Genomic DNA, 16907 nt, shown 5'->3' with positions numbered 1-16907 from the left:
GTGAGTCCAACTCTTTGATCCTCTTTACTGGGGGAGAGCTCTCCCCCAACAAGTCCTTTACATGAAAGAGACAATAGCAGAAGGGTCCTAGAATGCAGACCTAATAGAACTCTAGGTTAAATTCCTAGTAGGTCACATTGTGAGAAGTACTCATTGAGGAGGTGGTGTCTTAGAATCCTTGCAGTAATGTGCTAAGACATTCATCTGGGACAATGGAACAGGATTTCAAGGGAACTTCATGTCATGAACCCAGAAGGCAGGCAGAGCCATGCTAGGTACAGGACTCAAGTGCAGAATGGCAAAACTGCAAAGGAGGTCTGCACTTGGAAATCTGCATCTAAGTTTCTGATGAAACAAAAGCAGGATCCTTTGATTTGTATTGGCAGACTCTGGAAAAAAACAGCCTTGTATGGAATTACCCTAGGCTAGGTGTCTAGCTCCTCTTTCCAGGATAAGACTTGATCGAAATAAGGGAGGTCCCTTTGGTGTGATGGTACCAGTTAGAAGCATCTAGAGACAAAATCCCCAATATTAATATCTCTTTCTCTTTCTCTTTCTCTCTCTGTCTCTGTCTCTGTCTCTCTGTGTCTCTGTCTCTGTCTCTGTCTCTGTCTCTGTCTCTCTGTCTCTCTCTCTGTCTCTCTGTCTCTCTCTCTCTCACATACACACACACACTGGGAATAGCCCGTGAACAGCAGCTACATCACAGGAATACCTGTGCATTGGACTGGCACACAACAAGCTTCCAAATGGAAGTGTGTAGAATTTCTCCATTGACAGCACCTAGAGATGTGGTTCAAGTTCAGAGTGCCTGCTTAGCTAGTGAGAAGCCCTGAGTTTAAACCCAATATTACCAAAACAGAAACAAAAGCAAAGCCTATTTTGACACAGAGGTATAATGCCGTGGTTGCATGTGGCTTCAGGCCTCAAAGGGTCTCGTGATTATGTCCATGCTCTACTGTTGCCATATTGAAATCCATAGTAATTCTGAATGAAGCACTCTACATTTTGATTTTGCACTGAGCCCCACAAATTATGTCCTGGGAAAAATGTTCTAAGAACAGAGGCAGAGCAAGTTTGTCAACCTAAAATAAAATCATAGAGAAACTTGAAGAAATGAATGTTCTTAGTAATAAACAAGGAAGTATAATCCAGAATATGCATGCTGTAGGCACACTCATGAGGCAAAGGAAGTCAAAGATTGGAGGGGGTTGTTGTGGGCCTTGAATTCAGGGCCTGGACACTGTCCCTAAGCATCTTTGCTCAAGACTAGCACTATGAGCCACAGCACCACTTCTGGTTTTCTGGCAATTATTTGGAGATAAGAATCTCATGGAGTTTCTTGCCTGGGCTGGCTTTGAACCTTGATCATCAGATCTTAGCCTCTTGGTAGCTAGAATTACAGGTGTGAGCCACCAGCACCAGGCTAAGATAAAGATTTTTTTTAAGTAAAGTGAAGAAGGTAATATAAGTTGTTTTTTAAATTATCTTTGGCTAGAAATATCAATGGGGGTAGTATCTATTCAAGCTTGGATAGGCAGTTGCTTGGAAGGAACTTTCCATATAGCGTTTTCTGTGGGAGGTTGTGCAAGGTTGTGGTTCTCAGAGTGCCTCTGTAATAGTTTTTGTCATGGATGTGTATACATGACAACCTCCCCCTTGTGGTCTTCTTGACTCCATTTTATTAAGGTTTGACATAAGGGACTCCATTTTGACTTTGACAATTATCATGTGAGTAAAAGATGGGAGGTGCCTAAGCAGGGACAAATGTGTTTGGCTTATAGTAAGTTCACAAAAGTGATGAGTATAGACAGGTTCTGGTGGTTTATGTATGTAATCCTAGCTACCCAGAGGTTGAGAGCCAGATGACTGGGTGTTCAAAGTTAGCTCAAACAGATAAGTCCACAAGATTTCATTTCTAAAAATAGCAGCAAAAATATTGTTACTGTGTTATTGATGATGATGGTAAGGATTAATGAATCCAGTTGTTGGTCTGTTGTTGCTGGGTTTTTGTTTGTTTGTTTTTGCACTGGTACTGGGACTTGAACTCGGGGACTAGGCACACTGCTCTTAGCTTCTTAGCTTTATCACTTAAAACTGGTGCCTTTCCACTTGAGACACAGCTCCACTTCTAGCTTTTTGGTGAAAAAAGTCTCATGGACTTTCCTTCTCAGATTGGCTTCAAACCAGGATCCTAAGATCTCACCCACCTGAGTATCTAGGATTACAGGCATGAGCCACTGGTGCTTAGCTTCTGGTTGTTTCTCAGACTTCATTTAAACCTGATTAATTCTCTCTCCACATGTCATCACTCTGCCTTCTTTCACGGGATGTACTTACACAGCATTTTATCAGCTGGCACTGTAATTCTAGCTACTCAAAAGGCTGAGATCTGAGGATTATGGTTCAAAGCCAGCCCAGGCAGGAAAGTCCATGACACTCTTATCACTAATCAACCACCAGAAAACTGGAAGTGGCGCTGTGGTTCAAAGTGGTAGAGCACTGTCCTTGCATGAAAAAGCTCAGGGACAACACCCAGGCCCTGAGTTCAAGGCCCATGACTGACCAAAAAAGAAAGAAAAAAAAATTTTAACTCACTTTCTTAGACAACCCTTAGGGAACTCAACAAAATATACACCCAGCTGCACACACACTCTCATTCAGATATTAGCCCCGTTCATCAGTTGTACCAACATTCCCTAAGAGCCATCCTAACCCCCCCACCCAGCTGTCAGAGATTCTCTCAGTCTTCATATAGACAAATATGCAGGCCATCTGTCTGAACTTGGCAACCTCTGCATGATTCCTTCCTGTCTGACCAACTATTCCTTCCAGGGATGGTTGATACTTGCACACAGTGCAAACTGCAGAGTTTGCATTTAAGCACTTTTAAAGTAGTAAAAATGAAAAATATTGTGTGTGTGTGTGTGTGTGTGTGTGTGTGTGTGTGTGTGTGTGTGTGTGTGTGAAAGAGAGAGAGAGAGAGAGAGAGAGAGAGAGAGAGAGAAAGAGAGAGAGAGAGAGAGAGAGAGAGATTGATTACTGGGTGTCCCAGAAGGATATCTTTTTTTTTTCTTTTTATAAATGTATTGATAGAGATGCTTTCAGAGAGATTACAATTACATGAGTCAGGTAATGAGTACATTTCCTTTCATACAGTGCCTTCTCATTCCCTCTCCAGAGAATGTTTGGTACATTTTCTCCCAGTCCCTCCTGTCTCCTCCCACAAGTTGTATAGTTCACTTTCATCAATGTCCAGTGAGCTCCACCGCTGTACTTTTTTTTTTGGAAGTATATTACTTTATTATGTTTACTTTCATTTTTATTAAGAGATAAAGGATGAGAGAATCCTGTAGTTAATAATAACATTATGCATGTACTGAGTCAGAATATTTTGTCACAGTTTTCAGTAAGTTTTTCTTTCTTCACTCTTCTGTTTGAGACTAGAGTTTGTGTAAATCAATAAGCATCTCAATCACCCCATACAGTCAGCATATATTCTTAGTTTTTTAGATGTCATTTATTTCATCAGAGTCCCATATTAATCCCTCAGACTTCATTGTATATATTTTTCTCTTAAGTGTCTTAAAAAAAGTCTCCCAAGACTTTTCATCTAGTCTAGTAGTTCAAAGTACCATCCACATATTGACGGTTCTCAATTTATATCTATCTTGAAATTATTCTTTGTATTCCAAATATACAACATTTCCACTTGTATAAGGATATCTTTTTAAATTTTTATTTAAAAAAGTGTTTACTGTTATTATAAAAGTGATGTACAGAGGGGTTACAGTTACATAAGTCAAGTAATGACTACATTTCTTTTTGGGCAATGTCACCTTTTCCTTCACTTTTTCCCCTCAAGGATGCCACCTTGAAAATACATTAGAGCTCTGTGCCAGTTGCTCACATCTGTAACCCTAATTCCTCAGGAGGCTGAGATCTGCAGGTCATGGTTCAAAGCTAGCCCAGGCATGGAAGTCTATGAGACTATTCTCTCCAGGTAACCACCAAAAAACCAAAACTGAAGCTTGGCTCAAGTGGTAGAGCACTAACCTTCAGAGAAAAAAAGCTAAGGAACAGGGTTCAGCTCAGGCCCTGAGTTTAAACCCCAGTCCAACACACAAAAACAGAAGATACATTAGAAATACTCTATAGTTTTCTTGATTTCCAGGGTAGACCCAGAGTCTGTCATATGTGGAAATTCTTCAAAGAAACAAAAGATGAGTTTGTGTCCCTACAGAATTTGGAGGCTGGGAGCTTTGGTGACTCTGCAAAGGTTTGCACTCTTGGGAGGTACAGAGTGATTTAATGAGGTCTGTCAAAGTTAAGGGAAAACCTAATGACTCTCCTCTCCTCTCAAGTTCATAAAATCTAGGGTTTTAGATAAGAAAAGCCAGGACCAAAAAGGGATAGTGAAGAAACATACACAGAGACACACACTTCCCTGCTTCTTTGCTATGAGAAATCCCAGAGAAGACACTGCTAGCTGCATAAATGAGTCATAGTCTTTATAAAGCAAGGGAGGTAGGAAGCAAATTCCAAGAGATAAGTCAAGATGACTCTCAGGGAAAGTTTTCAGCTTTAGTGTGAAATTGTCAAGCTGCTATGCTATTCTGGAAAGTAAGGAGAAAAACAATGGTGAGAAAGACATGAAGCTTCACAAGGATCCAGGCCACTCAAGTGAAAGAGAGCCTGTGTCTTAGGGCAAATTTGAGCCAACCAACTGAGAAGACATTGTGTTAGCAAGATTCAGAGAGACGGAAAATGTCCCAGTGCCCCCAGCCATTTATATTCCAGTAGGTATTCAGTAAGCGTCCTTCAAGTTCCTAAGGAAAGTGCTGGCAAGGAGTGCTATTGACACACTACAGTTCCTGGCTCCATAGAACTTGCATCTCAATTTTGTGAAATGTAAGAAAAGCCTGGGGCTGATGGCTCATGCCTATAATCCTAGCTACTCAGAGGCTGAGATCGGTTGAAGGTCATGGTTTGAAGCCAGCCTGGGTAGGAAAGTCCATGAGAGTCTTTAAAGAAAAACCTATTTTAAAAATTATTTTTATCTATTTTTAAAATTATACAAAGGGGTTTCAATTCAACATATCACTTTATGAGTGATATATATATATGTTTATTTATTTATTTTATTTATTTATTTATTTTTTGTCGGTGGTGTGTCTTGAACTCTGGACCTGGGAGCTGTCCCTGAGCTACTCAGCTCAAGGCTAGCACTCTACCACTTAGCCACAGCGCCACTTCCAGTGTTCTGATAGTTAATTGGAGATAAGACTCTCTCGGACTTTCCTGTCCCAGCTGGCTTTGAACCATGATCCTCACATCTCAGCCTCCTGAGTAGCTAAGATTACAGGCGGGAGCCACCAGTGCCCTGCTCATGAGTGATACATCTTGATCAATGTCACCCTTTCATCATTCTTATTAATCTCTCCAAGCCCACCCCACCCATCCCCTCAGTCTGTGACACATTTTTTTTTTTTTTACTTTCCATGTGGGGCTTGAACTCTGGGCTTGGGCACTGTCCCAGAGCTTTTTTTGCTCAAGGCTAGCACTCTACCACTTTGAACCACAGGACCACTTGTGGTTTTCTGGGGGTTAATTGGAGATAGGACTCTCAGGGGCTTTCCTACCCAGGCTGGCTTTGAACTGCAATCTTCAGATCTCAGTCTCCTGAGCAGCTAGGATTATAAGCATGAGCCACTAGAGCTAGGCTCTGTGACACTCTTATCTGCAATGAACCACCAGAAAAGTTGAAAGCGGAGCTGTGGTTCAAGTGGTAGAGCACTAGCTTTGAGTGAGAAAGCTCAGGGACAGCACCAGTCCCTGAGTTCAAGCCCCAGTACTGTCACAAAAATCAAAGGACAAGGAAGAAAGCTTGGGGGTATAAGGCCAACTGTGGGAATACTGGAAGGCTTCTCTGCTCCTAGGGGATGAATGGTCAGATCTAAAGTTCAGGCCCCTGCTGAACTTCAAGCAGGGGCCTGAATAGAGATAGCAGGGCTGTTCCCAAAGAACTGCAAAGGAATGCAGTTTGGGGAAGAGGGCACAAAAGATTGGCTGGGTTCTTTCTATTTTACTTTGGGATGTTTGCTTAGCAAATTTGGTAAAGTGGAGGGGGTATCTCCTCTGTGCCAGGCAGCCTGGTTGGCACTTTTTGTTTATTTACAGAACAATTCAGTTCATCAGTATTTGCTGAACTCTCTGAGCAGGTGAGCTGGGGCCATTCATGGAGCAGAGGGCACCACAGGAGCAAAGGATCAAACTGAAACCCCACAGAGAAGAGCCAAGGGTCCTGTAGGGCTGGAGCAGAGGGAGAGCGTGGAAACCTGAAGCAGAAATGAACCAATCTTCCTTCAGTGGAATGGGTCTGGAGAGATCCGAGCAGAGCCCTGGGAGGCCCAGGCTGAGTGGGGGAGGCCCCACCTCAGCACATTCTCTACTCCATGACATTAGAAATAATTAACCTGGGGACTAGAACAGCTGCCACCAACACCCTTCAGGAATTCAGGCCCTCCCCAAATGACACGTCGGCCAGCACTCCCACTGTGCAGTCCTGTGGGAGAAGGAAGTCTCATTAAGTTCTCTCATCAAATGTGCTGACCTCAGGTCACCCATATACCAGCCCTCTTGGCTTCTGGTGACAGCATCCTAGGCTCTCAAGAGCCCGGACTGTCCTCCCACAAGAGAGAATCCCCCAGGATAATTCTCTTCTGGTCAAGGTCCCCACGTCTTCAAGGACTGATTCAACTCATGATGGCATCAGGGGGCTCGTGGAAGCTCTGGAGAGAAAGGTAAGAGCATTGGGTTCAATACTAGCCTAGCCACTGGTTGACTCTGGTGACTTACAGGCTCTTGCTAGAATTCAGTGGCTTTTGAGATTGGGGCCCTGTGAGTATGGGAACTGGGCAGTCAGGTGACTCAGTCTAGATCTGGTTGAAGTGGGGAGCTCTGATCAAGAGCAGGTGATCCTTTTGGAAAGGGGAGCAAATAGATCAGCACCATGATGGGAGGGAAGTAGAGGGCATTGTGAGTGTGAACGAGAGGTTCCTGGATCAACCTGGGGTCTGGGGAGACCAGAAATGATGTCCTAGCTAAGACTTAATGGGCAAGAAGGAGTTAGGTGAGAGAAAGAGGAAAAAGCATTCATATGCACAAACCAGCCTGTGCAGGAGGAGGCAGGGAAAAGCAGTCTGTGCTCAGGGGATCACAAAGAAATTCAGTCCGGATAGAGCTTGAGGGAGAAACTTATCAGAGATGAAGTGAGGAGGAGCAGGGTCCAATGTGCACAGGCTAGAACTGTTCTGTGGAACCAGGACCAGCACAGTGGAACAAAGGGGACTTAGACCTGGCAGGAGGTGCAGGTACTGGCCTGGTCAAAGGCAAGATGGTATAGGTGGAAAGGAGGGAGTTCACTCAGGGCTGATGGAGTCTTAGGGGGAGAGGTGACCCAGGCGATAGCGTTCTGACGAGAGGAGAGTGGGTTGACTTTACACAATGAATTTGTAAAGCCTGAGGCTCATCCTAAATGGGTACAGACTCTAGAAATTATTGGAATTCCCTAGAGAAAAGTATCAAAGAAGAGGGAAGAGGCCCAGTCCCTATAAGGGGCAGAAAGAAAGACAGAGAAGCAGAGTAATTCAAGAGGAGTGGTCACAGAAGCCAAAAGGAGTTTCCAAAGAGAGCAGGATCAGCTGTGAAAAGTACCCTTGAACTGCTCAAAGATACTGACTGGCCTTGGGTTGTGGGAGGGGGTTTTAATAGTGATGAGGGTGTTCCACAGTCTCTGACCTGTGATCAGGTTGGAGTATGTGCAAAGCCTCTATACCGTACTGAACAGATTGGGTGTGGCATACCCCTTTGATATGCAAGTAAACAGGCCTAGAGATGATGGAGCGTCCTTGGAGTGGATGGCTATTTGAAGTCTGAAATTGTAATGTGGATATTTACCACATGGTGGCGCCAAAGACCAACTCTGGACTTGGGGGTCCGTTTGGGACTCCACCATAGATCGTGTAGATCATCATGTCCCGTCAGGAGAGAGTGCTGCTAGATACCTGGTGACTGAACCCTCACCACCACGAGTCTCTGTCAGACCCTTCTAGTGGTAGACACAAACTGTATCACACACCATAGCCTTTATCAAGGGACCTAGCCTGAAAGAGCCTCAGGGGAACAGCTCATCGCATGATCTAAGAAAGGCAAAGATGTCCCTCCCATTTGTCCCTTAGGAGAAGGGAGTCAGGAAGGAAGGAAGGATGCCCAGCCCTACCCAAGGGACACACAAGTCACCCCACCCCTACCCACAACTAGCCTAGCATGGCCCTGCTCACAGCTCCCCCTAGAGGCCAAAACTGGACCTGCTAGGTCCATGGCAGAGACCACCTGGTCTTGGAGTCCCAAGGAGAATCTCCCGCCCAGAGTAGAAATTTACACCTTCCAGTGAGGAAGCCAGCATGAAGATATCCCAATGAGTAATGGTCATATTCGCTGAGAAAAAGATGCCATGTTCTCTGTATACCTTTTTGTGGCATAATTAAATACAAAGAACATAATCCAATTAGGGAAAATTCCAATTTCTGGGCATGAATGGTCACTGTTAGCCCTATCAGCTCTGAGTCAATGGACATAGACACAAGCTGTCTTTCATCTTTCTCTACTGATATATAAAAATTTCTCTCCTACCTGACCTCACCCTACTCTGACATTACCTCTTTGCCTCTCTTCCAACTTACATAACTTAAATATAACAAGCTCATTTCTATATCCTACCCATGGATCTTGCTGTTCCCATTTGATATGTTTCCTTCTTATTCAGGTCTCAGCTCCAATGTCACTGCCTCAAAATAGACTTCCTCAGCCACCTTGATAAATAGGAGCCCCTCCTATTACTACAAATTTCATCATGTTCTAAAATCGCCTTATCTATATGGTTGCTTTTTCCTCCCCCAGTCCAAGGGCTTGAACTCAGAGTCTAGGCACAATTCTAAGCTTTTTCACTTGAAACTAGAGCCCCACAACTTGAGCCACATCACTTCTGGTGTTTTGGTGGTTCATTGTGGATAAGAGCCTCATGCTCTGTCCTGCTCCTCTGGCTTTGAACCTTGAGCCTCAGATTTCAGCCTCCTGAGTAACTATGATTACAGGAGTGAGCCACGGACTCTGGGTTGACTTAGCTGTATATGAACTAACTTACTATCTATTTCCTTTTGCTACACTTTAAACTCCTTCAGAACTACCACTGTGTCCCCAAGTACCCAGAACGATGCCAGAGACATAGCAGTGCTTGGTGTATGCCTGACATCCATTTTCAGTAGCCCTGGAACATCTAGGAACATGCAAAAACTTCTTTCATCCTCTGTCTCCCTCCAACAGGCCTGATTTAGAAAGCCAGTAATCAACATCTTTAGGCATAGATCTTCTGTTTGAGATCATTGTTTCTTTGAGATAAATTTCTCAAAGGGGAAATTTCAGGGTGAAAGGGAGTTTTACATTCAATATCCTGATATGGACTGAAAACCACCGTTCTGAAATACTCAAACCAATGCTCCACTCTCCTGACAATGTCCATTCATTCATCATGCTCATCATTGCCAGTATCTGGACCAAAAAAAGAGAGAAAGAAAAAAATTTGTTTTGTCGGTCATGGGGCTTGAACTCTGGGCCTGGGTGCTGTCCCCCATTTCTTCAGCTCAAGGCCAGTGCTCTACCACTTGAGCCAGAGCACCACTAGCAGTGTTTTTGGTGGTTAATTGGAGATAAAAGTCTATGGAGTTTCCTGCCCTGGCTGGCTTTGAACTGTGATTCTCAGATCTCAGCCTCATGAGTAGCTAGGATTACAAGCCTGAGCTACCAGCGCCTGACTAGAAAGAAAACTTTTTTTTTTTTTTGGGGGGGGGGGGTCCGGTCATGGGGCCTGAACTCTGGGCCTGGGCGCTGTCCCTCAGCTCTTCAGCTCAAGGCTAGCGCTCTATCACTTGAGCCACAGCACCATTTCTGTCTTTTTTCTTTTTGCTTATGTGGTGCTGAGGAATTGAACCCAGGGCCTCAGGCATGCAAGGCATGCGCTCTACCACTGAGCCACCTTCCCAGCCCCTAGAAAGAAAACTTTTATCTTGTTAGTTATATTTGCATGGAATCCCTCCCCCACCTTTTTGTGCCAGTACTGGGGCTCAAACTCAGGACCTTGTACTCGCATTTAGATTCTCCTCCCCTCAATGCTCACACTGCATCTCTTGAGCCACAGCTCCACTTCTGGCTTTTGGGTGGCTAATTGGAGATAAGTTTCACAGAAGAAGTAGAACTATACCTCAAAGTGGTAGAGCACTATCATTGAGTAGAAAAGCTCAGGGATAGTACCTAGGCCCTGAGTTCAAGCTCCACGACTGACACACACACAAGAACAACAACAACACTACAAAACCTTGTGTTTGCCAGGCACTGATGGCTCACGCCTTTAATCCTAGCTACTCAGGAGGATGAGATCTAAGGATCATGGTTTATCTCCAATTAACCACCAGAAAACCAGAAATGGCTCTGTAGGCTCAAAGTGGTAGAGCACTAGCCCTGACAAAAACAAAACAAAAACAAAACTCAGGGATAGTACCCAATCCCTGAGTTCAAGCCCTATAACCAAAAAAAAAAAAAAAAAAAGAGCCAGGCACTGGTGGCTCACACCTGTAATCCTAGCTAGTCAAGAAGCTGAGATTTGAGGATCGAGGTTTAAAGCCAGCCCTGGCAGGAAAAACCAAGAGACTCTAATCTCCAATAAACCACTCAGAAAACAGGAAGTAGTGCTGTGGCTCAAGTGGTAGAGTGCTTGCCTTGAGCTGAAGAGCTGAAGGACAGCGCCCAGGCCCAGAGTTCAAGCCTCACAATTGATTTTAAAAAAAAAAAAGAGTAAATAGGGCTAGGAATGGTAAAGTCTAGACTAGAACATGGGACAGCATACTGGACCTCAGCCCTGCTGGGGGTATGTGGAAGCTGGCTGTGTGTGAAGTGGAATCCCACACTTAGATCTCTCAGGTCGGCTTCTACTCCACTCTATATTGAAACCCTTCAGCGGACCCACTTTTCTGGCACTTTTGGTCTTCTCTCACTTGCCCTGATTGATCACTGCTCCTCCAAAAGCTATCTCTAGTGCAGACCCTCTCTTTCCTCTACCCACATGTCTAGCTGCCTTCTGGACACTTTCCCCTGAAGGAACCCCAGACCTCTCAGTTGCCACCTACCCTAACTGACCATATCACTGTCTCTCTAACCTGATCCTCTAGGCCTCCAGTTTGAATTGAGAAAGCACTACCTTCCACACATGCCCCAGGCCCAAAGCCCTGCATCTAGGATGCCTCCATCTCCAAATCCCTATGGAGTGCCAAGCCCTGCATACCTCCCAAATACTGTTTTCCATCCCCACTGACCCCAAGGCAGGCCTAGAAATGGCATCCACCATCAACGTGGTGTACAATCTCACAGATATACCCACAACTTTGGTGATAAAGAAGGTGTATAAGCTGAATGCTGGATGCTCACATGTGATCCTAGCTACTCAAGAGGCTAAGATCTAAACATCGAGGTTCAAAGCCAGCCTGGGCAGAAAAGTCTGTGAGACTCTTATCTCCAATAAACTACTCAGAAAAAGCCAGAAGTGGGGCTGTGGCTCAAGTAGTAGAGCTCTAGCCTTGTGCACAAAGAGGTTCAGGGACAGCACCCAAGCCCTAAGTTCAAGCCCCAGGACTGGGGGGTGGGTGAGAAGATGTATATATAAACTTGGGGGATATACCTGACCTGACCAATTGTGTCAGGGATGATGGTAATCTAGACTTTAGTCCTTATCCCTTCCCACTTCCCCCCCCCCACCTCCAGCGCTGATGGACACAAATGCTTGGTGAATCTCTGGTGAATGAATGATGTGGCCACAGGTATTATAAAGGGGTGGCTTCTATTCTGTCTCTTCACAGAAAGCTGGGGGCAGGGAGGCTGGATGCCAGAGAGCTATGAACCATGGGAACTGTGGGGTGGGATAAAAGAAGCCTGTTTTTCTGGATTTTTGGACGTGAGCTGCATAGCTCCCCAAAATAGAGCAGACAGCATGATGTGGGAGCCCCGGGTGCTCACTAGGGCCCTTGCTACCCTGTGCCATCTGTTTAGGAGGATTTTTCTTAGAACAAAGTCCACTCCTCCCTCAAAATAAGAACTTCTCTGGGTCGGAAATGCCCATGATTCTTTGCTCCACCCCAGCTCCCAGCTCAGTGCCATGCAGAGGATGTACCCAGAGAGTACAGAGAGTGATGCCTGACTCAGGCAGCGCCAATCCAACTATGAGTCAGGAAGCCAAGCTGGAGCTCAGGCTCAGCCCTTCCTAACCACATGACCTGGAAATGTGCTGCTTTCCCTGCTTCAGATGTCTCCTCTGCATCGTGGGTTTCAGATATGTCCTTCCTTGGAGGCCAACTCACTAGTAATTGGGAAGAGGCCTGAGATACAGGACTCTTAGTATCCCATGGTTCTCAGATGCCACGCCTCCATCAAGAGCTCTAGGCAGGGGGGCAAGGGCCAGACCAACTCACGGGTGTGCCATTACTCACAAGTAGCTCCATCTTCGCTGGTCCTGGTGGTCACAGGCCTGCCCATAGACAAGTACAATAGGCAGTGATGGGGTTTCAGAGGAAGAGGATCTGGGTTGAGGGGGCCTTTGAGCTATTTTCTAATGGAAAAAAGGAAGAAGAGAGGATAGGAGAAAAGATGAGCTAAACTGGGCGCTGGTGCTTCACAACTGTAATTCTAGCTACTAAGGAAGCTGAGATCTGAGGATCCCAGTTCAAAGCCAGCCCGGTCAGGAAAGTCCATGAGACTCTTATCTCTAATAAACCACTCTGAAAACCAGAAGTAGTGCTGTGGCTCAAGTGGCAGAGGGCTAGCCTTGAGCTGAAGAGCTGAGGGACAGTGCCCAGGCCCAGAGTTTAAGCCCCACTACTGACCAAAAAAAAAAAAAAAAAAAAAATTGGGCCTAGTAGACAGCATGTCCACTGCAGGTAGGCTGGAATAATGGAAGCCAGAGCAGCTCAGGCTTTATCTTGTGAAAGATAAGAAAGTGTAGTCAACTTAGGCTGGATCTCCTGAAAGTCTCATCATAGACTTATCCTAAGGGCAATAAGGAACCATCAAAACCTCTGAAGAAGGAGAATAATATGATCTGATTGATTATTTGAAAGGTCCTTCTTCCAGGCTGTTGGGTAAAGATTAAATTTAGTCACAAAGGTAGACACTGAATGGTCAGGAAAACACAAACAAACAGTAGCTCAGGTCCAGATATAAGAGAACAGAGAGACATGGCCAGACACAGGTCAGTGTGGCTGACTGATTGTGAAGAATATGGAAATCATCCATGAAAAATGTGGATTCTGGGGCTGGGTGTGGTGGTTCATGCCTGTAATCCCAGAAACTCAGGAGATGGAGACTGGGAAGATCACAATTTGAGGCTGACCCTGGCAAAAATTTAGTGAGACTCTATCTCAACCAAACATGCCAGGCATGGAACATTGTGCCTTGTAACTTCAGCTATTTGGGAGGTATTTAGGAAGATCTTGGTAACTGTGAGATCTTATCTGAAAGTTATATTAAAGGCAAAAAGTGCTGGGGCCTGGCATCTGCCTGGTGAGCAGAAATCCCTGAGTTTAAACCCCATTACCACCAAAACAAACAATAAGGAAGTAGCCTGGTAAGTGCTTCCTTAGCATGCAGGAAGCCAGGGTCCAATCCCCAACATGAGAATGAATGCATAAGCAGCCCTATGTGTGACTCCTGTTCTAGGTGCTCAAGGAGTATTCACGGAATGAACAAATTTTTAAAAATGGAGCACTAGTAGTAGGAGTGAGATGGAGGAAGAAATGAATTCAAAAGATATGAAGCAGATAGAATCAAGAAGACAAGGCCCACATACAAAGCATACATCCTTAATCCTAGCACTTGGAAGGCTGAGAGGCAAGATGATCTCAAGTTCAAGGCTATATAGCCTGGGCTATACAGTGCGCCTTAGAATGGTCTCAAACAACAACCAAAAGGACAGGGCAGACAGTTTGAATGAAGATAGGAGTGGGGGTAGTCGAAGGGTCATGAATTTGCTCATTCACCCACTTACTCAGGCAACAAATATTTCTTGAACTCCCACTATGGAGACAGGACAATAGTGACCAGTACTGAGGTCCAGGCCCTGCACGTTGCTTAGAGAACAGTCAGGCCCCTAGGCACACATGGGTATGAAAGCCACCTAGCCCTAGTACAGAGGAGGAAGAGAGTCAGCCTGGGGCTGGACAGAGTAACAAGAGGAGGCTGTCTGCAGAAAAGGTATTTGGAAGATGCATGCCTTGCTGAGGAGGTATTTCAGAAGGGGGCAGGGGGCATTGGAGGTGTGGCTCAGTGGTAGGGCACTTGTCTAGCAAGTATGAAGTCACTGGTGCCCGTTTTAGTGCCAGGAAGGCTCATGTGTGCCTGGGTTCAAGTGATCCTTTGCAGGGTTGAGGACAGAGGAAGAGAATGGCATCTTCTGACAATCATGAGACCTGGGAGGCCATCCACAGCTTTGGAACAAGAGGCGGTTCCAGGCAAAAGGTTAGGAGGAGGGCTGGAGAGGCGGAAAACTGGGAGAGGCTAAGGGTGAGGGCCTGGGAGATGGAGTTTGTCAGTGCCTCCAGGGCTCCAGCCCTCAAGGTCTAGATCAGGGGCAGAAGTTTAAAGACCTTTTTGAAGTCCCTTGAACCCTTTCTGCATATGGCTTCAGGAGACTGGGTCTGAGGCATGGTATGGGCTCAGTGCCCATGGTTGAAGAGGGCCAACAGTACCTGGTTAATGGGAGAGATGGGCCATTTGAGCTCCTCCTTTGGCCCGATTGGGGGATCAGATCTCAGCTCCACCTCAGCCCATTCCAGAGAAAGGCTATCAGTACAGTGCTGGCTTTGGAAAAGACAGAACACTGGGTCTATTGCCAAATATGCACCCCCAAGTCTGTATACCCAAACCTTGCCAGGTTTCCCATCTATGAAGCAGGAACAAAGCCCCAGGTTCCCCAGAAACCAGTATCCAGTGAGTAGTGAATGCAGGGCTAGGTTACGCTCCTGACCTTACCAGCCACACAGTGGTAGAAAGGGCTGCCAGGCTCCACAATGGGGAAACTGAGGCTGACTGAAAAGGCAGGGAGGGACGGAGGGAGGGAGGAGGGATGAGCGGCAGTCTGGGCCCAGAAAGTGTGAGATGTTGCCCTTCTTCCCAGAAACTAGCCTTGATTTCTCCAACCCACCCAGCCAGCAGTGGCAGCTCCAAGGACATGTTTCAGGGTGAGGGTTCACAGACTGGGGGCCCGGATGGTCTCTGGAGCCACAGGGATCTTGGGGAGACGGCCGAGTAAGGAGGGGGTTCTCTAGCGCCCTCTCCTCTTCCCCGTTGTAAGGTTCAAAGGAAATTACCCAAGACGCCCTCGGCGCCCCAAGCTCTCCCCCACCTCCCCACAAGCCATCCATCAGCCCGGTTACCGGAGAGGGCGGAGCGAGCCGTGGGCGCCCCTAGGGGTGCAGGCGCCCAAGGAGCCGGGGGGTGGGGCCGGCGGGCCGGGGGAGGGAGGGGAGAGGAGGGCGCGAGGGGCGGGGCGGAAGGAGCGGCCGGCGCCAGCGGCGGCGACAGCGGCAGCTGCGGTGCGACCAGGCCGGGCGACACCGAACACCCCGACCAGCTCCAGGTCCTCGCGCCCCAGCGCAGCCATGTGAGTGTCCGCGCGGTTCCGGGGGCCGCGCCCGGGCCGGAGGCTCCCGGTGCCGCCTCCACGTCCCCACCGGCGGGCCGCCCGGTGGGTCCGGGGATCTGCGGCCCTGTCTCCCCTAACCCCCTTCCCGGGACTCGCGTTGTCTCCCGCCGCCGCTCCCGATCCCCTCTCTTGGGCGTGGAGGACGCAGCTTCGCCCCACAAAAGCCGCCGCCTGCGGGCCTGGCGCGCCCGGCGCTGCCTGCTTCCCTCCCCCGGGCCGGGCCTCGGCGCCAGTGCCCCGGGGCCGTGCGGTGGGCCGGGCGGGAGGGCGGGCCCGGTGCTGCAACCAGGGCCGCGGACCAGCTTTCTTCCTCGCGGAGACGCCCGCTGCCCACGCTGCTGCCGGGGAGGCTTGGCCTGCAAATGGGGAGGGGGCTCGGGCGGCTTTGCAGATGAGCTAATCTTCCTGGCCCCGCGGGCCGACCTAAGCTGCTTTGGAAAGGCCAGGCCCGAGGTAACCGGCGCGGGCGGGGGGCCGACCCTCCCCGTCCCTGCAAATGGAGGCTGCGGTGGGGACTCCCACGGCACCCGGGCCCGGACACCCTGCAGAACTGGTTTGGGGAAGGGGTTGCTCACCAGGCTAAGTCAGCCTCGGTACCCTCTGACCTCCTGTCCTGGGTGAAGCCCGAGTCTGGCCTATCGAACCCAACGAAGGCAGTTCTGATGCAGGTCCAGGGGGATCTCCCCAGTACCTACTGTGTGCAGTCCCCACGGGACAACAACCGTGCTTCGCCACCATTTGTGGGGCTGTGCCCTGAGCCTGCCACATGCCGCAGGGGAGGGTTATTACCATCTGGCAGATGTAGAACCGGGCCCAGAAACGTTAGTAACATTCTCAAGGTCACACAGCTGGTTTGAGGGAGAAGCAAGAATTAGATAAGAATTCTTGCCCCCCTGCGCCATCCTCCTCCGTAGTACTGACGGTGGGGGCGTGTGAAGACGGGATGGATCACCTATGCACGTGTCCTCTTAGAGGGAAGGGACTGCCATGGCTCGCTCTTCCACCCAGGATCCCGTTCCTGGGTCCTTTGGGCAGCGGCGGGAAAGGAGCCAGACGGGCAGTCTCAGGGGGTCGGAGCTCGTACGGGAACGGGGAGGGGAGAAAG

At 47.8% G+C, this 16907-nt stretch overlaps 1 protein-coding gene across 3 annotated transcripts in view; it reads left to right on the top strand.

The window, feature by feature from the left end:
- Positions 1 to 6589: 6589 nt before the first annotated feature.
- The window catches only part of LOC138815406 (rho family-interacting cell polarization regulator 1-like), a 28246-nt gene continuing 17928 nt past the window's right edge, over positions 6590 to 16907 (top strand). For 2 of the 3 annotated variants that reach the window (XM_070004784.1, XM_070004783.1), the window contains exon 1: positions 6590 to 6803. In XM_070004784.1, the coding sequence (XP_069860885.1) occupies positions 6763 to 6803 (41 nt within the window). In that variant the 5' untranslated portion in view covers positions 6590 to 6762. Of the gene's footprint in view, positions 6804 to 15678; positions 15761 to 16907 lie in introns of those variants that run through there. The other variant, XM_070004782.1, reaches the window with a different exon arrangement.

The sequence above is a fragment of the Dipodomys merriami genome, unplaced genomic scaffold (genome assembly GCF_024711535.1).
Source record: "Dipodomys merriami isolate MVZ:Mamm:240054 unplaced genomic scaffold, mDipMer1.0.p SCAF_64, whole genome shotgun sequence".
Classification (NCBI taxonomy): Eukaryota; Metazoa; Chordata; class Mammalia; order Rodentia; family Heteromyidae; genus Dipodomys; species Dipodomys merriami.
Note: the sequence above shows the minus strand (reverse complement) of the source record. Positions and strands in the feature narration are given on the sequence as shown.